General features: G+C 43.2%; 1 protein-coding gene across 4 annotated transcripts in view; it reads left to right on the top strand.

Moving 5' to 3' along the window:
* Window positions 1-25,974, top strand: part of LOC138967085 (solute carrier family 4 member 11-like) — a 51,696-nt gene that overhangs the window by 24,286 nt on the left and 1,436 nt on the right. Inside the window, exons 1-18 of one of the 4 annotated variants that reach the window (XM_070339567.1) lie at window positions 3,392-3,673; window positions 8,718-8,869; window positions 11,758-11,795; window positions 12,593-12,806; window positions 14,465-14,552; window positions 15,067-15,190; window positions 15,756-15,968; window positions 17,593-17,674; window positions 18,892-19,014; window positions 19,614-19,727; window positions 20,352-20,484; window positions 21,219-21,292; window positions 21,865-22,144; window positions 22,868-22,974; window positions 23,525-23,693; window positions 24,143-24,316; window positions 25,048-25,243; window positions 25,758-25,927. In XM_070339567.1, coding sequence (XP_070195668.1) covers window positions 8,719-8,869; window positions 11,758-11,795; window positions 12,593-12,806; window positions 14,465-14,552; window positions 15,067-15,190; window positions 15,756-15,968; window positions 17,593-17,674; window positions 18,892-19,014; window positions 19,614-19,727; window positions 20,352-20,484; window positions 21,219-21,292; window positions 21,865-22,144; window positions 22,868-22,974; window positions 23,525-23,693; window positions 24,143-24,316; window positions 25,048-25,243; window positions 25,758-25,927 — 2,450 coding nt within the window. In that variant the 5' untranslated portion in view covers window positions 3,392-3,673; window position 8,718. The other 3 variants (XM_070339568.1, XM_070339569.1, XM_070339570.1) reach the window with 3 other exon arrangements.

Genomic DNA, 25,974 nt, shown 5'->3' on the forward strand with positions numbered 1-25,974 from the left:
TGCACTGTCAAAGGAAACAAATATTAAATTTGTTTATGTAATTCGACGGAAGAGTTAAAATGGGAGTCTCTTTCAGTAGCACCTGCTTCTTTATTTCGTGGAAAGGTGCACACAGTCCTTGCAGTTTCAACATATATACGTCACACGGCCTTTATGGCGTTTTTCAACACGATTTAACTGTCTCTGATACATCACTGACTGACTGAATAGTCCTTGCCGTCTTTGCGCGTACGTCAATCGGTCTTTGTGGTGTGACAGGGGAGGCTACCGCTCCTTTCACAGTTGTTGGCCTTTAAACGTCAACACCAGTGGATTGTAGAGTTCTGTTTGTGATGGGGTCTGGTGGTTTCCGATTGTCTGTATGTTCATGGAAACCTTCGGGTTTGCATAACAGTTTTTATAGGGCTAAGAAATTAGCCCTAAAATTTTCAATCCTGTTTGATTGCACTTCGCTTCCCGAGGTGATCGTAGTGTTTCGGCACACGGTTACAGTGGCATTCTCAACGCGATTTTATGGCCTCCAATAATCTGCATACGACTCATTGACTGAATAGTCCTTTACGCGTACGCCACGGCCTTTGTGGCGTTCTGCGTCACGATTTTAATGTCTCTAATAACATTGCTTTGTTTCTGTCTCTGATAATTAATTGTCTCAGAATACATATATCACTGACTTGACTGTGAGCTGTACACAAGAACATAATTATGTGAAGTGCACAGCTCAAAAATCATTCCAACGGGGTGCTACTGTTGAGAACGCCGCCGACTCATCAGTCAAGCACGTGTTAATGACTGTGAACAAAGGAATCCCTTTGTGTGTGGCGTTAACTTGATGAGAAAAGGCGAACAGTAGGCCTACACACCAAATCAATAAAGGAACACTTCCGCATTAGCGGTTTTCTTTCTAGTTTAAAAATAGATGGATGCATGAGCTGTCAAAGATGCAAAGATACTGTCGCGTGAATTTTAACAGGACGAGGATAAGGATACGATTTCATATGTGACCCTCCACCACGAAATGAGTCGCATGTCACCTTTGCATGATTTTCATACTTTTTTTACATTTTCCTAAAGTTTTTTATGCTCTATCCAGTGGTTAAAACCCATTTTAGAAAAGAGCGAACACTGTTTGAGTTATAAGCGGCGGACTACGTTCAGTTTCATTCTGTGAGTTCGACAGCTACTTGACTAAATATTGTATTTTCGCCTTACGCGACTTGTTCTTTTCTCCTGCATGCGTGTATTCATGTTTCCAAGCCCTGAGACTTTCGCTGTGAACTTGGGTTCTTTATCGTGCGCACGCGGGCAAAATGTATGTTTGTGTTTGAAGCAAATAAGAATACGCTTACAAAATCAGCAGACAATAGTACTCTATTCCTTTTTAAAATAAGTGCGCGCTCAGTGAAACTGTGTGATGAGGCTCTGTTGTTTTCACTCAAAAAGAGTGAATTAACAGTGGCGAAATTGTGCGAGTCTCTCATCTGAAATCCTACTTTCTTGATTTTCCTTCTGGAAGTAAAACCTCATTTTGTACATTTATTGCCTATTTTCCTAGTTGAAAAATAATCAGTAACACAGGAAAAGCTGTAACTCCTTGTGACTCATGTTGACCAGAGACGGTATGGTCGTCCATGTGACTTCTATGATGTGCTGTGTGGGAAAACCACTCAAAATGTGTGGATGGTCGTGATGAACAGATACAAATATAAAGCGCCCAAAAGTGACAAGAAAAAAAATGTACGGTAGCGGCTTCTCTTTGGTGGTTAAATGGATGATACTGATCAAGAAAACTGTCTCAAGTCGCCCCAAGACCTACACCGTTCACGATGTGACGCCGTCATCTTGGCCCTGCCGATTTATACTCGAGACTGAAATGTTGTTTCCTGGTAAAATTAATGAAGTGAAATTATTTAAGGACGAAAAGCATGTCAGTTTCTTGCATACTAAGAAAATTGGTGGGGAAATTTAATAGATTTCACCAAAAAAAATCGATTTCTTCGAAAACGTGTACCGAGTGGTTACGTCCCTTGAATGAGAAGGAAAACATTTTAGGATGAATCAAATTTCTAAGTTAAATACAAACGATTGGTTGGACAAATTTGGTCCTATGAATGTAAGGTACCCAAGGTCGCTCATCAGTACAGTCGAAGGGTGTGTTTTTTTGTTCAGTGTGGAGTTTATACAAGACCGACGAGTCCGAGAATCGTAATATGACGGCGGGGCCAAGATGACGGCGTCACAACAGCACCACACACGATGATTACATGTACAATTTTGTTTGAACGTTCATTTATTCAAATGTTAAATGCTGTACTCGGTAGTCTTTGGAAACAGTACATTCTCTATCGACTCTGTCTTTCATTACGCTTCGTCCTTCTTTTTCGCCCCTGACAACAGGCACACGAGCTCGCAATTATTAGCGGACAGATTTCAATTCCGGAATTTAACGGCTTTTGTCTGCCCAAACGGGTAATAAACCCGATTTAGTCCCATGTGATGTTCATGGTCCCACTGAGTTAATATCACTGAAACGGCCGTTCTTCTTTCAGTAGCCTATGTAACGTCATTTCCGAGAGGATAATTTGGGTCTATGAGTATGTGTGCTCGCCAGCACTGCATATGGAATAAAATATGACGAACAGAATTGGGATTCTGACACAGAAGAGTTTGCATATCGAAACCACTCCGATATTCACAATCATTAAATGGATTAGAGCTCAGTCGGTAGCGCGCTGGATTTGTATCCAGTTGGCCGCTGTCAGCGTGAGTTCGTCCCCACGTTCGGCGAGAGATTTATTTCTCAGAGTCAACTTTGTGTGCAGACTCTCCTCGGTGTCCGAACACCCCCGTGTGTACACACAAGCACAAGACCAAGTGCGCACGAAAAAGATCCTGTAATCCATGTCAGAGTTCGGTGGGTTATAGAAACACGAAAATACCCAGCATGCTTCCTCCGAAAACGGCGTATGGCTGCCTAAATGGCGGGGTAAAAAACGGTCATACACGTAAAATTCCACTCGTGCAAAAAACACGAGTGTACGTGGGAGTTTCAGCCCACGAACGAAGAAGAAGAAGAAAATTAAATGGATTAGCATAGTTACGGAGCATTTTTTTCAGGTTTGATTTTTGAAGGTAAAATTCGCAAGAGAAACTTGCGTAAAACAGTGTAATAGAGTATGTGTATCTGTTTAAACTCATAATACGATGCCACCATGGTCGGGTTGTGCGCACTCAGTCTTTTTGCATACAAAACGTCAGTTTCTGAAGTCTAGCGCAACGCGAGCGCCGCTTTTAGTTGTTTGTTCCGTCGTGTAGTCGCAGGCGTCTGCAATGTATAACTCACTACAGTCAACTCGGCTTGTCTGCTGTCACTCTATCGAACAGCGGAGTGCGTTGTGGTGCTGGCTGAAAATTACGCCACCGTTTGTATTGTGCGGTGAAACGAGTGACCAGTCCTTTAAACAACGACGTTTTGTACTGTCCAGGCGGAGAGAGCTGATGCCCGCCTGTGTCCGAAAGTTTGTCACGTGTGTGTGTGTTTTGGTGTGGGAGAGCTCTGACAAAGGATAATCGCGAAACAAAAAGTGAGACGGGGAAACACACGTGTTCGGATCGAAGCACCGGGCGAACCGCACATTGCGAGTAACAGATGTTCTTGCTTGAGAGTAAAAAGGTGAGTCTCGGCCTTTTTGAAAATTTGTATTCTCCCTTCTCCTTGTCTGAATCAGAAAGAGAGAGAGAGAGAGAGAGAGAGAGAGAGAGAGAGAGAGAGAGAGAGAGAGAGAGAGAGAGAGAGAGAGAGAGAGAGAGTTAGTTAGGGACAATGAGAGAGAGGGAGGGATGGAGAGAGAAAGAAAGAGAGAGAGAGAGTGGGGGAGAGAGAGGTAGAGAGGGAGAGAGAGAGAGAGAGAGAGAGAGAGAGAGAGAGAGAGAGAGAGAGAGAGAGAGAGAGAGAGAGAGAGAGAGAGAGAGAGATTAATGGCGAAACGCAGTGAAACAGACATTTACAAATAAAACTTACATTGAAAGTGACAGCGTACGTCCTGTTTGAAACTGAAATTGTTGGTCTCAGCTGGGTTTTTTATTGCGCAATGTCCCCAGTCCTTATCTGGGGGAACAATTGTGTATCTCAGTGTGTGTGTGTGTATGTGTATGTGTGTGTATGTGTGTGTGTGTGCTTGTGTGTGTGTGTGTGCGTGTGTGTGTGTTCATTTTGTGTAGGTGTGTGTGTCTGTGTGTGTGTGTAAGTGTGTGTTTTGTAGGTGTGTGTCAGTTTGTGTGCGTGTGTGTGTGTGTGTGTGTGTGTGTGTGTGTGTGCGTGTTTGTTTGTGTGAGTGGTTGTGTGTGTGTGTGTGTGTTTGTGTGTGTATGTGTGTGTTTGTGTGTGTGTGTGTGTGTGTGTGTCCGTACGTCCATGCGTGCGTGCGCCGGTATGAGCGTGTGTGTAAAAGTCGACGTATCGTTAATGAAAGAGGAACAAAGGCAATGATGACAGCGACTTGAAGTTTGGGCGCAGCTGTTGTCAACCGTTCTTTGTTTTCTTCTTTATAATAAGCGATTGCGTGTGTGTGTTTGTATGTGTGAGTGGGTGAAAACGTTAACTTGGTGCGTGAATCTAGCGAATTTCCATTTAGACAACCGAGAGAGAGAGAGAGAGAGAGAGAGAGAGAGAGAGAGAGAGAGAGAGAGAGAGAGAGAGAGAGAGAGAGAGAGAGAGAGAGAGAGAGAGAGAGAGAGAGAGAGAGATGTTGCCGATCAGTTTCTATTTGCGTGGAGAGAGACACATTGAAACTGAACTTTATTACAAAATAATACTGATTTTAGGCAAAGCCTTATCTTCCTGCATTGTAAAAACACTTGTGACATGCCCACTACGTTGTAACATGATCGAGAGAAAGGGGGAAGAGAGAGAGAGAGAGACAGAGAGAGAGAAAGAAAGAGAGAGAGACAGAGTCAGAGAGAGAGAGAGACAGACAGACAGACAGACAGACAGGACAGACAGACAGAAACAGTGACGGTGACTGTGAGAGAGAGAGACAGACAAAGAGAGAGAAAGAGAGAGAAAGAGCATTAGACAGGGAGGTTCGCTGATTCCCAAGTTTCGATTTGTGTTGAGAGGTGGCTGACCTGTCTCATAAATTGTGAATGCGTCTCGATCGACAGCATGCAGCCAATCTCGCCTCACAACCCCGAACCCTCTCAGTGCAACATCGTCTCACGGGCACTCGACACTCGAGCAGAGGAAACGGTCCCCTGGCTAACAATAATCATGTTTCTGTCTGTCCGTAGAATAGACATCCACCATCCACCCACACAGTGTCAAGTTCCTTATTAGTAAAGGCGGTCCTTGAGTGAGCCCGAAGTCGACTTAAGTGGTGGTTGTTGTTTTTTACCGAAAAGGCTTTCTCCGTTCGGCTTGCTTCTTGAAGTATATTTCACGTAGTCGACTTCGCCCAATTAATGACAGGCTTTAGTCTGTTCACACTCTCAGCAGTTAAAGTCTCAGCTCAGTTAGGTACAGCCATGTGACTGTGGTCTGTTCACACTCTTAGCAGTTAAAGTCTCAGATCAGTGAGGTACAGCTAAGTGACTGTGGTCTGTTCACACTCTCAGCAGTTAAAGTCTCAGCTCAGTTAGGTACAGCCAAGTGACTGTGGTCTGTTCACACTCTCAGCAGTTAAAGTCTCAGATCAGTGAGGTACAGCTGAGTGACTGTGGTCTGTTCACACTCTCAGCAGTTAAAGTCTCAGATCAGTTAGGAACAGCTAAGTGACTGTGGTCTGTTCACACTCTCAGCAGTTAAAGTCTCAGATCAGTGAGGTACAGCCAAGTGACTGTGGTCTGTTCACACTCTCAGCAGTTAAAGTCTCAGCTCAGTTAGGTACAGCTAAGTGACTGTGGTCTGTTCACACTCTCAGCAGTTAAAGTCTCAGATCAGTTAGGTACAGCCGGCTAAGTGACTGTGGTCTGTTCACACTCTCAGCAGTTAAAGTCTCAGATCAGTTAGGTACAGGTCAAGCAAGGGCATGTGACTGGTCTGTTCAAACACCTGACAGTTAAGATTTCCATTGGTTAGCTGCAGCGGAAGAGGGGACAAAAGAATTGGGGACAAAAGAATCGTTGCCCTCACGAGAACAAACAAAGGAAGTAACACACGGCGTTTGAACGGGAGCGCACATGGAAGCGAAAAAGAGAGTACACACGAAGACACACGCACGTACTAAGCCTACATATTATACCTGTGCTCAGACAATGCATACGAACGGTCAAACTCACAGACAGACGAGCAGACCAACGGGCAAACAGACGGAGGGGTTATTTAACAGACAGCAGCGCGCAAACACACGGGCTTGTTCTGATTTATGGGTTGTGCAGTTGTAAAATTATAATGGGTAATTTACTCAGTGAGATGACAAGCACGGCTATTTGGGTGTTTATGGTGATTAAGTGGGCAAATTTTAAACCGGCCAAGATGTAAATTGCACGGAAACTGTACGGTGTAGGTTGCTCCCACCTAATGCACGAAGACACAAAACTGTCGTCGCTTCTGCAATTATTCTTTTTCATTAGTGTGTGTGCACCTCGTATTTTCTTTAAAATTATCCATAAAACAACAACAACAACAACAACAACAACAACAACAACAACAACAACAACAACAACAACAACAACAACACAAGAACAATCTGCATCTGAGCAATCTGAGCAATGATTTCAGTTAAATCAAACACTTAAACATCTGAAGCAAACTAGAGTATTTTGAATGCAGTGCTTGTTCTCTTGTCACAATTGAAGCCGCGTGGGTTTGTTTGCCCAACGATCTCTCAACTACAGCAAAAAAGGGTCACTGAAGATAGCTGATGACATACCTATCTGCTGGATAGATAATGCTAAGTGACAGGCAATCGTGAAGCCCTTACAATTTTTGGAGTCTATATTCTTCTTCTTCTTGTCGATCACTCAGATGGAAACGCCGGTTCTCCGCGCAAATGTTGCCGTGCGCTGTAGGTTGTCCAGACTGCCATAGAGCTTCCGGCACCGTGGTCGCCTCCGCCCAGATCTGGCTCCTGAGGCCATCGTGTAGTGGCCAAGTGGAGTCTATATTGAACATATAATTATATGAGTGAAGAAGACAGCTATGTGTGTGTGTGTGTGTGTGTGTGTGTGTGTGTGTGTGTGTGTGTGTGTGTGTGTGTGTGTGTGTGTGTGTGTGTGTGTGTGTCTGTGTGTGTGAGTGCGTTTGTGCGTGCGCGTGTTTTTGACTGCTTGATTTGCTGGCTGTAAATGTGTGTTTTGTTGACGCAACAAGCCGTGTTGAAGTGTCAATGTAGGATAAACAAAAAACATATTCTAATTATTTTGACACATGCATTATTTGAGGTTTTTGTGTGTGTCTTTTTTTTCCACTGACAACGAGGACGGTGTTTCAAGGTCGATGATGTAACGGACCAACAAAGTTCACGAGTCGTTCGTCTGAACCCCTTTGGAAACACAGAAATCATTGTATAGTCTGTCTGTCTGTCTGTCTGTCTGTCTGTCTCTCTTTCTCTCTCTCCCTCTCTGTCTCTATCTCTTTCGCTCTCTGATTTGGATTTTGACACGTCAGTTTTGTGTTGTTTATTTCAAGCTGTAGTTATTTTTCTCCAAAAAAGTTGTCATGTTGTATGCACCTCCTTTCCCAGGGGGACAATGGCATAAGAAATAAAACATTGTGTTGTCTTCATTGTCATGATCATGATCATCATGATGATAATCATTATCATCATCGTCGTCGTCGTCATCGTCATCGTCGTCACCCTCAACCCATGAACACAAGCAGCAGTGTCATGAGCAGCGTCGTCGTTGTCATTGAAAGTGTCGTTCCGCCGTTCCCCTTGTCCCATTCTCATTATATTCCTCCTTGTTACCAGCAGCATCTTCAAAAACATTCCAGAGGAGTTGACAGGACTGGCTATCTTCTGCATCCTTGACGACATTTTCGGAAAACTCGAAAGTTTCGGTTACTTTTAGAAATTAGAAGCATTCATTGGAGTCACCTTTACCCCAACGTGAAAAACTTCGGCAAGCCAACCGAAATGACAGGAACGTTTTCGGCTATTTTAAATAAGTGTAGGCTTTACCAGGGATGTTGCCACAAAATCATACCTATAGGACAAATGTCCTGAGCTCTTCGGCATCAATAGGACATTTGACTGCTTTCAGACATTTTAATAGAGTATTACTATTAGGACATTATAATTGTGTGCAAAACACAAAATTATCATGTGCAAACACTCATATCAGTCCATGCACCAACATTGTGTGCAGGACACACACAAAAAAGAAACAAACTAAAAAAGACCAAAAACTTCAGCACTATCACGAAAATTTTTTTTTCAAATATCGCGCTGTCCGAAGGAATGGAGTTCTTATCGGACCATGACCTTGCTGAGTTGCTCAGTTGACAACGATAGGACATCTGACCGCAATGCGGCTATGTGAATCGGACATTTGAGCCTTTTAATCGGTCTATGTCCGATGCCTAACGACATCCCTGCCTTTACCTCGATTGCCGACGCCGACCTGAGCACCAGAAATTCATATGCAGTCTTCATCTTTTTCTTCGTTCATGTTTTTGCACGGGTGGATTTTTACGTGTATGACCGTTTTAACCCCGCCATTCAGGCAGCATACGCCGATTTCATATTCAGTAAATGCCTTTGTTTTTCTGACTGCAGGATGGACGGAAATAACTCGAGCGCAGAGGGTGAAGAGGCGAACACAGAGCGAACGGACAAGCCGGAGTCGTTCCAGCTTCTGGAGTCCGACCGTGACGATGCCAACGCCAACTTGGTCACAGGAGACAAAACCGTCAGTCTAATTATGAGAGGTAAGAGGGGTTCACTTCTTTTCGTTAATGTTAGAATGGTTAAATCAGCATATCAAACTCACACTCACGCAAACATGACGACCTCGTCTAAAAAATTTTTTTTTAACCCAACGGTTTCCCCCTGTACCTTACTCGTTGATAATGTATTTTTTTGTGTGTATGTGTGCATCAGCTTCCGTACACGTGTACAAATCGTCGTACAGAAATCAACGTAAAGCCTAGGTCCCACTGTGACGAATTTCGACGGCGAACTTCAACGATTTGGAGAAAATAGCCGAGGTCATTGTGGTTCGTATTACTTCGTTCTTATTCGGCCGATTTTTTGCAATCTTTCGTGACAGACATCGTTGTGGCAAAATCGTAGTTACTCGTTGTTGTTCGTCAAAATATTTGTGATAGCGGGACCTAGGCTTTACTCAGTGTTTGAAACAAATACCCTTCTTGTTACTTCGACAAACTGTCGTGTTTTACCCCATTAACTTAAATCGTAATAATCTCTTAAAGGTTTTATTTACGTTCGCCTTAATTCTGCTTTGCGAATCTCACACCGGGGTCAAGTTCTTCGCAAGGAATTTCTCATTTGCAGAACCTCTTCATCTAGGACACTTTTTATTTTAACAAAACACGTCAACTCTCATCACGAGCATCCTAAAACTCAGCTTTGATTGTATGGTCTTCCTTTTGAGAGTGTCAGTCAATAGGTCAAGATGCTTTTTGCACAATATCTTCATCTCAGATTGCCATAAAACACAGCCATAAAATAATCTTGTGATCGTCTCCATGCTTAGGATGGCCGGCTCAAGTTGTTTCAATGATTGGTTTAAACAATGTTTTTTCCATTTACTTGTTCATGAAATTTACATACATTTATAAATATGAAAACAACAACAACAAGCCTGTGTCTGTGGTTGTGTCTTCAAAAACATTTTAAATCAAAAATAAGTAAGCAAATTACAGACGGATACGTATTGTGCAAAAACAGTCCGAGAGATGAACACAAAAATATAATCCAAATTTAGAGAAAAAATAAAGCTTACAAAGTCGAGGATAAGTAAATAGAGAGAGAGAGAGAGAGAGAGAGAGAGAGAGAGAGAGAGAGAGAGAGAGAGAGAGAGAGAGAGAGAGAGAGAGAGAGAGAGACAGAGAGAGACAGAGAGACAGAGAGACAGAGAGACAGAGAGACAGAGAGAGAGAGAGGTTATGTGTTTGTCTAATAATGTCCAAATCGGCCAATACGTTTGATGTCTTCCTGGAAGGTGTTAAATATGTTAATATTGTCCGACAAACTTTCATTCATACTGATCCCCTTGCAGCAGTGTAATGAATATTCATAAAACGACCGAGGAGGGTGCTAATGGTTTTATGACGTTCTTGCAAATAGGTTGGGGAGTCCAAAAAATAATAAGTATCTGTTTCTGCACCAGTGCCGCATTCACATAGACTATCGTTTCAATCAAATGCCGGTTAACTAAATGTTTAAATGATTCGTTTTGTGTAAATCAATTCGTGCGTTAGATTAGATTGCCAAAATGCTAACATTGCCACTAACATTAACACGCATACTAGTACTATCTAACTTACTGAATATGGATTTGTTACGTCCTAACAGACATATAAACATGTGATACGCTCTATACAACTAATAATGACATAAAGAAAAACTATTGTATAAACGGGTTTTTAATTTTTTTTTATAGAGCTATACTTCTTGGCTGTACAACCCCGTGTACAAAACTAAGTCACATGGAATGACTGACAACCCTTTTCTGGCCTCCTAGCGCATTGCACTGTGTCCTGCTACCAATGTGTACACTGACCATAAGATTTTAATGGGAGACACACAGTCGTGTACGATATTGAGTGTGGCAGCGTATGTGATTTCGGGTCTCGCACAAGGGCAAAGTTCATTGTACCCCTCGAAACGCCCCACTTAAACACGCAAAGGCAGTAAGGGTGAACTTGACTCCCAGCGAGTATATCGATCTTCTTGACATGATTGCCTATATCGGGTCCGTCTGGTGAATTCCTTTTAGCTGATATCAGACTGTACCGAAATCAGTGCTGATAAATTTCTAACACGTTTGCAAGGCTAGCACAGTCCAGTTTAACTTGCAGTTTAAATGGCGTGGACTATTTGAGATTTCATTGATTTAAAACACAAACTCACCAGCTCACACACACACACGCACGCACGCACGCACGCACGCACACACACACACACACACACGCGCGCACGTACGCACGCACGCACGCACGCACGAACACACACACACACACACGCACGCACGCACACACACACACACGCACGCACGCGGACACACGCAGGTGTACAAAAACACCCTTTCGGGTGGTGTGCGTCATGTGCCAACCATGCTTACGTTGTTACTTTCTGGCCTATTAATTGTATTTTTAATTTTTAATCAAGTCAAGTCAAGTTTTATTCCGATAAAACCCCGTGAGGGTACATGGAAAATTAAACAACACAATAAAAACACATTTCATTCAACACCAAATAAAAGGAACTAAAACAAAAAGAAATCAGACTATGTACAGAATCTGTATTATGGCTTGAATTACAACATGATGAAAACGCTCATTTTATTTATGATGATAACGATAATGATGACTTTTGCGACAAATGAATGTCGTTTCAGAGTGTGTGTGTGTGTGTGTGTGTGTGTGTGTGTGTGTGTGTGTGTGTAAGTGTGAGTGTGAGTGTGTGTGTGTGTGTGTGTGTGTGTGTGTGTGTGTGTGTGTGTGTGCGTGCGTGCGTTGGGGGTAAACTGAGAGTGCCATAGTGTTTACGTTTGGATTGGAAATCTATAGACTTGTTTCACACCGGCCATATACATGTCTAAATTAAAGCATTACGTTTCTTTCTGTTTCAGATGGAGATGAACTTGCACTTGTTCACACCAAGCATGAGGTGGGTTGTTGTTTCTAAACAATAAATCAACAAACAAACAAACAACCAACAACAAACAACCAAACAATCAATCAACCAATCAATCAATCAGGGCGGGGATGTAGCTCAGTCGGTAGCGCGCTGGATTTGTATCCAGTTGGCCGCTGTCAGCGTGAGTTCGTCCCCACGTTCGGCGAGAGATTTATTTCTCAGAGTCAACTTTGTGTGCAGACTCTCCTCGGTGTCCGCCGAACACCCCCGTGTGTACACGCAAGCACAAGACCAAGTGCGCACGAAAAAGATCCTGTAATCCATGTCAGAGTTCGGTGGGTTATAGAAACACGAAAATACCCAGCATGCTTCCTCCGAAAAAGGCGTATGGGTGCCTAAATGGCGGGGTAAAAAACGGTCATACACGTAAAATTCCACTCCTGCAAAAAAACACGAGTGTACGTGGGAGTTTCAGCCCACGAACGCAGAAGAAGAAGAAGAATTAATCAATCAATCAATCAATCAATCAAACGAAAGAAAAAAACCGAACCAGCGTTGCCTCGCCTGAAGCATGTTCAAGCTTACTATAAAAATAAAATTGTACAGAAATACGTGTGTCTCAGTTGACGCCATAACGTTGTGCAACTTAAACACACACACACACACACACACACACGCACGCACGCACGCACGCACACACGCACGCACGCATGCACGCACGCACGTACGCACGCACGCACGCACGCACACACACACACACACACACACACACACACACACAACTTTCACCACCTTTGCAATCTCCCACAACTGCTCCATCCTACCAGATGCTCCCAGAGAAGGACTTCGCAGCTGAAGTCCGGGCGTTCCGTGACCTGGAGGTGTTCCTGAAGCAGGCCGTGGTGGTGCTCAACCTGCCGGCCCAGGACACCCGTGACATCGTGGGGGTCATGGTCAGGCGTCTCCTTGACAACACGCCCAAGGCCAAGGACCAGTGCACCGAGGAGGAGGTCATGACCGCCTGTTTTGCTGCGGAGTCTGGTGAGTTGACAGATATTAGGAGGGGGGAGAGAGGGGGGTGTGGGGGTGGGAGAGAGGAGGTTAGAGAGATGGGGATGAAAGAGAGAGAGGTTGGGAGAGAGAGAGAGAGAGAGAGAGAGAGAGAGAGAGAGAGATGGGGGGGGGGGGCAGAAAGAGGTGGGGGAGAGAGAGCGAGTGCAGAGACAGGTGGGAGAGAGAGAGGGGGAGAGAGAAGGGGGAGAGGGTGCAGAGAGACAGAGAGAGCGAGATGGGAATTTAAGGGACAAAAAGGACACTCTGTTACACATGGGAAAATATAAAAACGACTGAACGGGCAAGGAAGACCAATGCCAGCGACACACGCGTTTCAACACATTTTTAAGTCCGTTTTATTAGCTGATGTTTATGTCGACATTAGCATTTTGCCCCTTGGTACGAGGTCGCTTTACGTTTAAATTGACTTCCCAAGGTAAGACTACAGGATACCAGACTAATGTAACACGTGAACGCTATTCACAAAACAAATTGAGTGTGCACAAAACACAGCCAGGCTGTTGATTGTTGGAATATGCTCAAGTGGAAGGATGCTCTCATTTGTTTGTTTGTTTGTTTGTTTGTTTGTTTGCTTAACGCCCAGTCCACCACGAAGGGTGATATCAGGGCGGAGCTGCTTTGACATTTAACGTGCGCCACACACAAGACAGAAGTCGCAGCACAGGCTTCATGTCTCACCCAGTCACATTATTCTGACACCGGACCAACCAGTCCTAGCACTAACCCCATAATGCCAGACGCCAGGCGGAGCAGCCACTAGATTGCCAATTTTAAAGTCTTAGGTATGACCCGGCCGGGGTTCGAACCCACGACCTCCCGCTCACTGGGCGGAGGACGCCTTACCACTAGGCCAACCGTGTTGCAGTATGCTCTCATACCTCGTCAACATCTGAACATATCTGTGTTGGTTAAACATAGAGGAATCGAATGTAGGTTTAAACCATAATCAGTGGAACTTGCCTTTTAAGACCCCCCCCCCCCCCCAATTAAAGACATCCCCCCTTTTAAGATCTACATTTTTCAAATTTTCTGTTCATAATTTCTGTTCATAATTTCTGTGCATAATTTCTGTTCATAATTTCTGTTCATAATTTCTGTTCATAATTTCTGTTCATAATTTCTGTTCATAATTTCTGTTCATAGTTTCTGTTCATAATTTCTGTTCATAATTTCTGTTCATAATTTCTGTTCATAATTTCTGTAAATTTACCTCCATTTTAATAATCCCTCCTTTTCAAGGCCTTTTATTTATTTTTATTTTTTTTATCGACTTTATGAGGTCTTAAAAGGGGCAGGAGGGTCCACTGTATATACTAATGACTCGAACTAGATGATTACCCGCTTCGCCGGGAAGAAGTAGAGCCGAATACCAGGCTGCGCACGAAGGAAAGGAGATAAACGCGCAAAACACGGGAGACCTTCTAAAAATAGTAACGTGCAGGGACCTTCTAAAAATAGTAACGTAGTAACGGGAATATGGATTGACGCCACACGGAGGAAGGGAGATAATCGCGGCCGAAAACACTGGAGAAGATAAGGAAGAGTTACTGGTAGTGGATCCCGACAAAAAAAAAAAAATCGGTTCTATATATAGATGCAACAAACCAGCTCTTTGTTGTCCACAGACAGCCTAGTGGCTAGGATGATCCAAGGCACAGCCAAGAACTATGATGCAGAGTCAGTGGATTTTGACCAGTCATGGATCTGTATCATGTGAGTACCGTGCTATTAATCAGGCTTTTGGTGATTATCACAAATCACCGGGGTATCTAAGATTCTGGAGAATTTAATTATTGCGGGTGTAAGTTATTTGCGTGCAACAGAGTCGTTTGTCAGGCTTGGTGTAAGCTGCTTACTGTCATTAACGATTACCAAGAGAGAATATAGAGAGCTCATGTTTTGTACGAACAACGCACGCTACAAGCATTCATGCTTCCGGTCGGCGATCGTCATGCTGCCGCCCCCCCCCCCCCCCACACACACACACCCCTCCCATGCCCGCCCCCCCCCCCCAACCACTGTGACAGACACACATACAGACGCACACGCACACACACGTATTCGTATTCACACGCACACACAACCATGCAAAGTGGATATGTCAAATTATACAAGCGTGAACATTTGAGAAATGCATTTTAAGAATAATGTCTTAATCTTAATGAATTAATATCTTAATTTTAGCACTGGCATTGATTTTCCGATTGCACGTGCCATAAAAATACAGGTGCGAGTTGCCGAGACTGACGCAGAGACACACAGTGGTGGCACGCTTACATCAGCCCACCAACCTGGGCGTTAACTGTCAGGAAGTCATCTTCGTCATCCTAATACTTGGTCCGACAGTTGAGGTCAGTGCTACAAACATTTGTTTTGCTTCCGTAAGCAACTCTCATTTTTTTGAATTCTCTGTTATCAAAATACAAGTTGTGCATCTTCGTTCAGAAAAAACAACATGAGAAATGATTTTCAATGTGCTCGGAGTTTGTAATATTAACAAGTCACTTGAGAAGGTGTCTTAGGAAAGTTGTCAATGCTCGGCTTTAGAGTTACAATACAATACAATACAATACAATACAATACTACTTGATAATCTCAAAAGAGAAAATGCACTGTGTCTGAATACACACAATATTATTAAAACACATAATTATAAACAACAATTACACACACATTCACACCTTCACACACACGCACACACACACACATACAAACACACACACACACACACAAACACAAACAAACAAACAAACAAACAAACAAACAAACAAACACACACACACACACACACACACACACACACACACACACACACACACACATACAAACACACACGAACATACAAACACAAGCATATAAAGTGACATTTGAAGTTGACCATATTTCCCACTCACCTGAACACCCTCTCGTCCCCAGAAAATGACGAAGAGCTCTATGGAGTTGGGCAGGACGTACGGCACGCTGATGATGGACCTGGAGTTCAGGCACGCTCTGCTGGAGGCCACCAACGACGACGAATTCAAGCAACTCATGCGTGAACGCGCCCAGTCCCTGGCCAAGCACCAGGGCTTGCCCGAACACAGGAAGTCTACACACGTCATGCAGTCCATCTTTGACGAACCTGAAGGGGTAAGACAGTCCATCTAAGCACTATATATACTGATTGCTATATTGCTAAAGCACTATGATTATCCTGGCCAAGCACCAGGCCTTGCCCGAACACAAGAAACCCACGTATGCTGTGCAGTCCAGTTGGCGAGCCTGAAGTGGTGAGTCTCTGCACTGTAAATAGAAGTGTTCCACTTTTGAACATACAATATTTTGTAACCACTTGTGAACACTGTGTAAAGTAGCACACATGGTAAACATTTAATAGTGGTTACCATGTGTGCTAATTTTTTTTTTAGTAGAAAGATATAGTTCGTCACAACTGGTTACAACAATGTGTTCAAAAGGGGAACAGTTTGCAGTGTGGCTTTTTGGCCAAATAATGCAAACGTAGATTTTGTATTGCATAGTATGATCAGGTCAAATCGACTAAGTCAAGCAGCTAGTGCGTGCACAAGGCCTTGCCCGAACTCAGGAAATCCAAGCATGTTGTGCAGTCTGTCTTTGACGAACTTGAAGGGGTGAGTCTCTGGCTTTTTGGCCAAATAACGCAAAACTATCCGTACATCTTACATTGGTCATCATGAACATGCCTAGTCTTTTGCCTAACACTTGTTTGGCATCCAAATGTGCATTCAACTGAATCCCGTCGCGATATAACCTTCGTGGTTGAAAACGACGTTAAACACCAAATAAAGAAAGAAAGATTCAACTGAATCAACAAGATAAAAATTTGGTGAGAATTTTTGCTGGTCAATTTTATATTTGTTTGGAAAAGCGAGTTTAATGGCTGGGAAACCATTTGCAAAAGTTTAGAAATTCTGGAAGAGAATTGCTTGCGAACCTCGTTACAAAAAGCCGGATATGACGTCATCAAAGGTATTTATCGAAAAAAGAAAAAAACGTCCGGGGATATCATACCCAGGAACTCTCATGTCAAATTTCATAAAGATCGGTCCAGTAGTTTAGTCTGAATCGCTCTACATACACACACGCACAGACAGACAGACAGACAGACAGACACACACACACACACACACACACACACACACACACACACACACACACACACACACACACACACACACACATACATACACCACGACCCTCGTCTCGATTCCCCCTCTATGTAAAAAGCGACAAAAATGTATCACTACCGAGCAATTAACTGATTTTAATTAATGCGTTATCTTGTGTACCTGATGCAAAAGGGTCTGCATGAAAAATTAACCTGTCCCTCAATCCATCCATCGACCTATCCTTCATCCCATTTGTCCATTTATTCATTTGTCTGTGTGTTTAGTATGAAGTACATGAAAATGCTTTCCATACTCGTTAGAGAGAGAGAGAGAGAGAGAGAGAGAGAGAGAGAGAGAGAGAGAGAGAGAGAGAGAGAGAGAGAGAGAGAGAGAGAGAGAGAGAGAGAGAGAGAAGTCGTGAGAGCGTGCGTGCATGCGTGTGTGCGTGCAGTGTGCTAGACTGAGCATACACATACAGCAACTCCTCACGTGATTTTAATGTCAACGCCCACATTTGAATTTGTGTGTAATTCAACGGCTACCATAATCATCATTTAGACGCTTGTGCATAGTACAGTGTAGCGTGTTTGAGCACATATTGATGCCGGCTGGTTTTGTGATTGCAGGCTTCCAGATGTCCGTTTGGACGAGGAATGCTCGGAGATCTGAAGCGACGGTTACCTCACTACTGGTCAGACTACAAAGATGGTAAGGTCTCAACACATAATTACAGGGATCCATCCCATTTTTGTAAGCTTACACTTGACACCCTGTTACAATAACGGTTCCTGTAATATCGTTGCTTTCTTCATTTGCAAATAATGGGGAATTTGTTCGTTTATGCTGTGTTAGTTTAGGAACAAAGAATTATCTTTTGTGTTGTACAGAACAGAGAAACAGTGAATCAATTTAGACACGATTATGCTGATTAAGTAAATGCTGCAATGACTCTTGCTGACGATGGAAAGTAAAGAGTATTCAGATATCCGATGACTAGAACTCTTGTGTGTTAATCACGTGAACAATCCATCTCTGTAATTTAGCATATAATGGTATACAACATTTGAAATTAGGTGCAAATGAGGAATGCTTTCGGAGCTGTTAAGAAAAAAGAGTGAAATAACTGAACAGAAATCCTGGAACGCTGGGGAGGAAAACGAAATCATAAGTGTTGTTGTACACATTAAAAAGCGAACCCACAACGAGTATGTTTGGCCGTTTATGTGAAGGACACCGAAGAATATTCACGACAAGACACGCACAGTCCTCACATTATGGCCAATTTGCAAAGAACATTTCTCAGAACGAACTATTTTCTCTGCAGAAACCTTTTGGACTGGCCGAAAACAAGCGAAATGATCGCATGCGCGCACGTGATGCATATGACATTAGATGAAACTAACAATGAACACATTGTTGCTGTATGTTGTTTCTTTTGCACTCTTCCAGAGCGAGATAATTGTGCACAAAAGCAGCGTCCATTACCACGAACGTCAGCTATACCGACATTTTTCAACCCAAGAAAAGGGCTACGAAAGAAGAAGGGGGAGGAGACAAAAACTGTGGACATTGTTATTTAAGTCTGAAGTTAAGATTGCAACGGAAGAAGAGGAGAAGGAATAATTGTGATTCAGAAGTAGTAAAAGCGATGACTGCAATAGAAGAAGGTGAACATGAGCCGGTTTGATCCAAAACAATGTCAGTGTTACTCGAGGATCATGTAGCAAAAAGGCCAATAGCTGGTCCGTGCTAGTGTGCGAAACAGATGTAGAAGCTAGAGAAGGAGCAGGATGAGACAGGAATTGTAGCTCATAATTTGTAATTCAATTGCAAACATTATAGGATTGCGGCGTCTTGCCAGACACCAAGCCAAACCAGTCTTTCTTGCCTTATTATATACAAGATTTGTTCTGTTTTTCTCTTAGGGGTAATTGGCCACAAGACTCCCCACAAAGTGGCAGCTTCCACAATGTTTCTGTATTTCGCCTGTGTTCTGCCCAACCTCGCCTTCGGTATGCTAAACAGCAGCAACACAGATGGGGCTATTGGTGAGGATTGTCTGTTATGTAGAGTGTGTGTGTGTGTGTGTGTGTGTGTGTGTGTGTGTGTGTGTGTGTGTGCGCGCCTATGTGTGTGTGTGTGTCAGTGTGTGGTAGTGTGTGTGCAGTGTATGTACGCGCGGTCCTATGTGTGTGCGGGCGTGTGTGTGTGCGTGTGCGCCTATGTGCGCGTGTGTGTGTGTGTGGTTGTGTATGTGTGTATGCATGCGAGCGCTTGTGGTGTGTGTGTGTGGGGGGGGGAGCGTGCGTGAGTACGTGCGTGCGTGCGTGCGTGTGTGTGCCTGCCTGTCTGCCTGTGTGTGTGTGTGTGTGTGCGTGTGTGTGTGTGTGTCTGCTTGTGTGTATCACAAAAGCCGTATGTTTTGCATACATCATCCTTCAGCGGTTATTGAGTTACATGATATTCTTAATCCTAAATTGTACTCTTAGTCATCGTTTGCCAAGTCAAAGTTTTGTTACAAGCGATCTAGATTGTGAACTTCACTAGACACACGGCAGAGGATCAAATAACCCTTCTGCGGACAGACGTCCTTTTACAGAGAAACAAAAGTGCTAACAAAAGGTTTTTTTAACCCATCATGTTTCAGGTGTGAAGAAGATCCTGTTCTCCCAGATGTTTGGCGGCATCCTGTTTGCCGTGTTTGGTGGCCAGCCCCTCATAGTGCTGCTCACAACGGCTCCTCTGGCGCTCTACACTAAAAGTCAGTGCTTAAAGCCCCTTGGCGCCCACAATAAGTTTTCTTGCTATCATGGACAAATCAATACTCTGACAAGGGAAACAACCGCTATATATTATCCTTTCCATTGCATCTAGATAATTGCCTCCCTTGGAGACCATTTTCTCAGTTGGAGTTGTAGATATTTTATCTTGTATGTTATGATTTTGTATTGAATGTTTTTAACTTAATTTTTTGGGCAGTCAAGTGGAAACATTTGGACATTTAAGATTCAGGTTTTAATTCAAAATGATAGTAATTTCAACTACAGATCACTTGCATTGTATTTGTAGGGACTGCTTCGACAATCATAAGGTCGAACTGACACGTTCCTTGCAAAGTGTTGTGTTATCAAAAGAGTTTATGTACATCTTGCTTGTAAAGTATTAAAATCTATCGTGACCGTTTTGTGTCCGAAAATCGTTTGTCTGAATAATAAAAGCTAAAAGAGCTACTTGTATCGCATCAGAAGCCTAACATTTTTGTTTAAATAGATGTTTTCGTTTGAAGAACGAAGGCAGACAGAGCCAGATTGACAGTGTTCTCATCTAAACTCTATATCTGTTCAAATATTGTTGACCAATTTCTTTTATTTTTTTTTTCCATCAGTCATCTTTAGCATAAGTGAAGACTTTGACCTAAACTTCAACGCCATGTTTGCCTGTGTGGGCCTGTGGAACGCCTTCTTCCTCCTCATCTACTCCTTCTTTGATGTCAGCAAGCTCATGCGCTGGTCATCCAGGTATGATGTCATACAACATTCAGCATAGTAGTGCCAGCTTCATATTCTAGGACTCTGACTTTCGTTGTTGTTTGGTATGACAGTAAACATTTTTCACAACTAATTTCACCTAAGGAAAATGTTGTGTAGGTGCTTCAAGCATAAGAACAGCTTACATGTACTTTGAATGGGTCTGTAACCCTCCTTCAGTTAAATCTAAGCCAATGTTAGGGCAGAGAAAAGTGGAGATTGTTTTCATATGTAATATGTACACCTACCAACTCTACATTCTGATTTTCACAGATTTATATAACCACAGTTTTGATTTGATTTAAAAAAAAAAACTGTAACAGGAGTTAATGATGAAATTAGCTTCAAGTAAAATTCAAAACCTTTCTACATACAACATGTATGTGGTACTTTGTTATATGAAGTCTTATATCGCGCGCGTATCTCCAGACTCGGACTCAAGGCGCAGGGATCTATTTATGCCGTGTGAGATGGAATATTTTACACAATACATCACGCATTCACATCGACCAGCAGCTAGATCGCAGCCATTTCGGCGCATATCCTACTTTTCACGGCCTATTATTCCAAGTCTCACGGGTATTTTGGTGGACATTTTTTATCTATGCCTACACAATTTTGCCAGGAAAGACCCTTTTGTCAATCGTGGGATCTTTAACGTGCACACCCCAATGTAGTGTACTTGATACTTGCACTCTATAGCTTTCTTTTCTTTTCTGTTCCAGATCCACTGAGGAGATTTTCTCATTGTTCATCACCTTTGCTTTCTCTGTTGATGCCATCAAAGACACAATCGCCAGTACGATATTTTTGTCTGCTAGTTTTGTGCATGTGTAGGCCCCTATATTATTTTAGTTTGCAATGGCCTACCAGGACACATGCAATACTAATTTTGGATAGCTTTGTTATGGTGTGAAAATCAGTAATACATGCTTGGTGTCTGTGCAGTCTCGATTTGTGAACCTCAGTTTGTGTAATTGAAGAAAACTTTCCTGTGTCATTAGTCAGTTTATTAGCTTGCTAAGGGTTGGTTGGTTTGAAATACATGCACTTATTTCCAGTTGTATGTGAAGTATGGGCTATCTCTATAACTGATTTGAAACATAGTTTGGCTAAGGTTTGTTGCTTTTACAACACTTCTTCTATAATGTGAACACCTTATTGGCAGTGCTTCCATGCATTGCAGATGGGGTGTTGATTATCACACAGGTGCAAGTTCTGTAGTACTGTACTGTATTATTCATCAGCATTCATATTCCTTGGCCTTAACATACTCTTCGCTGAGAAATATCCTGTTGGTTAGGTTGGACAACCAACTTGACCAACAACCCACCTCAATGACACATAATTTATTATGACGTCACTTTGCAGATTTCAACACCAACTATCACACAGAAGCCTGCCATACTTCTGCAGCAGGTAACGCTTCAAGCAACATAACTGCTAACACCACCACCACCACCACCACCATACTAACCACAGCTGTACAGACACTAATGTCTAACTTCAGCAGCACTGTAGCTGGTGGGGGTGGGGTGGAGGGGGAGGAGGGGGTTGTGTCTCGGTGCTTGCGGGAGAACAGCATGCTTTTCCTCCTTCTCATGCTGGGGACCGTGTGGGTGGGCATCACCCTCTTCAACTTCACCAAGACGTGAGTAGAGTGTTGGTGCTAGTGATGATGATGATGATGATGATGATGATGATGATGATGATTATGAAGAAGATGGTGATGATGATGATGACGACGACGACTACAAAAACACCAACAACAACAACGGCGACAATGATGACGATGACAACAACGACAACGACGATGATGATGATGATAGATGATTGCTGATGACAAGGACGAAGACGACGATGACGACATAATTTGCCTCAAGACTTGAAAATAGTTATCGATGTGTACGACAACTACGACGATGATGATAGCTATGATGTCGGCGATTTCACCAAGGCTTACAGCGCTAAAAATTATGATGATGATTGTAGAATGATTAAAGGACATACATCAAAATTGTCTTCTTGTGCGGCAGACATCATTCAGGCAACAGGTTGCAAAAACGATGATAATGACAACGGTTGACGATTTTGTTGAAAACACATTAAACGACATCTGTACTCACGGTGGGAGTAACGTTTCGCTGCACATCTTCTACAGAAGAACATATTAACTGTGATGATGACAATGAGAAGGTGGAGGACAAAGTCGACGAATGCAGCAATGACGAAAACGATGATGATTATTATGATGAAGCAATTTTGTGTATTGCTGTATAATGTGTTCGCATCCTATTCCATGTGTTTGGGAGAAAGTAGAACCAAAAAGTTGTAAGATTTTGTTTTATATCTGTTAATAAAAGTGTATGTGCAGGCCATACCTGACAGCAGGAAAACGAGAGATTCTTGCTGACTATGCGCTTCCAATCGCTGTGCTCTTCATGTCTTTCTTTGGGTCCTATGTCTTCCGTGATATCAAACGTGAGTCTTTCTATCGCACTTTTCACCTCATGTTTATGCAGCTTCTGAGTAATTTAGGGGAAACGTTTGTTGCTTCCTGGTTTGTTTCTGTTGGAACTGAGTAAGGATATAAAGTTAAAGCGGTGCTAGTGGTGTGAGCTACCCCACTCTCCCTCTTCGATTATTGAAGTACAGTACCTCCTGGGAAAGGACACTTTGTCTTGTCCCTCATTCTGTTATCTTTTCAAATTTATAATTCTCAATGATATGTGAGTGAACTTGTCAAAATGTGTTAAAAAAAAGATAATCTGCTGATCCATTACCAATATTTTGTTTTAAACTGCCCATACTCAACACTGGCAGACCCTGTCTCAAAAAAACCACCACCGTGATAAAATGTCCATAATTCCAATAACATCTTATCCTCAAAAATCCCAGAATTGTCCAAAATGATCCTAAGAAAACATTTAACTTGTTGAGTCAGTCAAATACCAACAACTGCCCTCCTCGCTCCTCGGTGAACTCAATGATGCCCCATCAGTCTGCAGCATAACTGTTTTTGCTGTTCCAGTTGCACCGTTCGCCTACAACCCAGACGAGGGGATGTTCGAGGTTGCCCCGCTGATGTCTCTGCCTGTTGGTGCTATATTTGCTGCTGCCGGTCTGGGGTTCTCCCTCTCCCTGCTCTTCTTCATGGATCAGAACATCTCCAGTGCTCTAGTCAACACACCCAACAACAAGTGAGCACTGTGGAACCCGCTTTTAAGACTAACTGGTAAAAATCCATTCATGCAAAAACATGAGTGAACGTGGGAGTTTCAGCCCATGAACGAAGACGAAGGAGAAGTTTCCTGGTGTCACACCAGTTTGAAAAAACGTCTTCCTTCCAACTTTATCAAACATTCCAGTCAGAGTTTTATTTAAAACAAGCATTAACCTGCAAGACATGATATCAGATACATTTGTCATCTTGTTCCCTTTTGTTTCAAATGCAGATTGAAGAAAGGGGCGGCGTACTACCGGGACCTGTTTGTGGTGGCTGTGATCAACGGGTTCCTCTGCCTGTGTTCATTTTACATTCAGTGTTCTTGTTCTGCCTACTGCAGATGAGAAGAAAGCCACAGGAACTTGACCGTTGTGGTTTCTGTGTTCACTTGATACCAACTAATTCTTTATCTCATTACTGCAGATTGAAGAAAGGGGCGGCATACCACTGGGACCTGTTCGTGGTGGCTGTGATCAACGGGTTCCTGTCTGTGTTCACCTTCCCCTGGGTGCATGCGGCACTTCCACACTCCCCGCTGCACGTGCGTGCCCTGGCCGATGTGGAGGAGAGGGTGGACCAGGGGCACATACAGCAGATGTGAGTTATATGTGGAGGAGAGGGTGGACCAGGGGCACATACAGCAGATGTGAGTTATCGTGCGTGTGTGTTGATAGATCCCTACCTGCTCTCGTGACCACTGGTGTATTTGGACCAGCCCAAAGGATCCCGGATAAATTTACTTTGTAATTTTTTTGTCTATAGCAACCAACTACATTAGACATTGTACATCCCAACCTACTCTAGTGACCACCTGTCTACAAAGACCACCTGTCTATAACAATTACCCTAAAGGATCCCTGGTGGATTTACTGTACTTTATAATTTACCTGTCTGTAGAGACCAACTGTCTAATGCAACGGCATGCAGTCAATTCGTATCAACTTCCAGTTTCAATCTGATGACCATCCATACTCATAATTTTTAACCCTGTGTCTCCGAAAGTTATGAAAAGCGTGCAACACGTTGTAGCATGAGACTGATAATGGTGACCAGTTTTGATGACTGCAGCAAGGGCTCATAGTACTAATTAAGTGAGAAACCATGGACAAGAACAAGAATTCAATTCTCCATGCAGATAGCTTAAAAACCATTTGTTATTGTCCACCTGTGTTGTGTATTGAAAAGAAGAATGCTGTGTCAAAAGTAGGCCCCAAAAGTAACTTTATTGTCTGAACTGATCTCCCCGTGTTCCCGAGTGGCTCTGCTCCTGAGATTGTCTTCACCGTCTTTGCTCTGTTTCACACCAAAAACAATCTCTTTTTCCCCAGAGTGGTGCACGTGCGAGAGACCCGAGTCACAGGCATCCTGTCACACGTGTTTATCGGCCTGTCCATGTTCCTGCTGCCCGAGCCCCTTTCCTACATCCCCCGCCCCGTTCTCAATGGACTCTTCCTCTACGTGGCTATCACTGCGCTCTTTGGCAACCAGTTCTTTGAACGTATTTTGCTGCTGGTGACGGAACAGGTAAGAGTCAATTCACACTTCTGTTGAAGGAAGGCCAAGCAAAGAACTGGCCATGCTTGTTTATAATGGCATAGAAATGGTCATTCTAGTTCATAATGGCAAAGAACTGGTATGATTGTTCAGAATGGAAACGATTGCATTCAAATCATGACAGAACTCCTTCTCATTATCTCTGGGACCGGCTGGGAGTACATGTACCACTCAATACAGTGGTATGCACCTTCTGTGCACCTGGATACAGTGACATTTCCGTTGTAGTGAACAAGTTTGAAATCTTCCATCATGCACAAATTTTGGCAAATTCACCCCACGAAAGTGATCACACACACACACACACACTGAAAGAAGAGGGACTGTTTGTAATTCCCTCAGTGGAACTATGAATCTCACATTGGGTTATTGCCCGAATTTGTAATTTCTACCTCACTTACTGTAATAGTCCACTTGTAGTGAACGTACAGCTCTTTCCCAATAAGCAGACGCCACTGTTCTTTCTTTTTGTTTGTTTGCGCAGGCTGCTTACCCACCAAATCACTACATTCGACGGGTCCCTCAACGCAAGATCCACACATTCACTTTCCTCCAGATGGCTCAACTGCTGGTGCTGTGTATCTTCGGCTTCAGTCCCATCGCATACATGAAGATGATCTTCCCTGTGCTGCTCATGTTTTTGATGCCAATCAGGTCAGTGCAGTGAAAGTTTGTGATGGCGAGAAAAAAAGTTGTGAAGA

Source organism: Littorina saxatilis, linkage group LG5 (genome assembly GCF_037325665.1).
Source record: "Littorina saxatilis isolate snail1 linkage group LG5, US_GU_Lsax_2.0, whole genome shotgun sequence".
NCBI classification, from domain to species: domain Eukaryota; kingdom Metazoa; phylum Mollusca; class Gastropoda; order Littorinimorpha; family Littorinidae; genus Littorina; species Littorina saxatilis.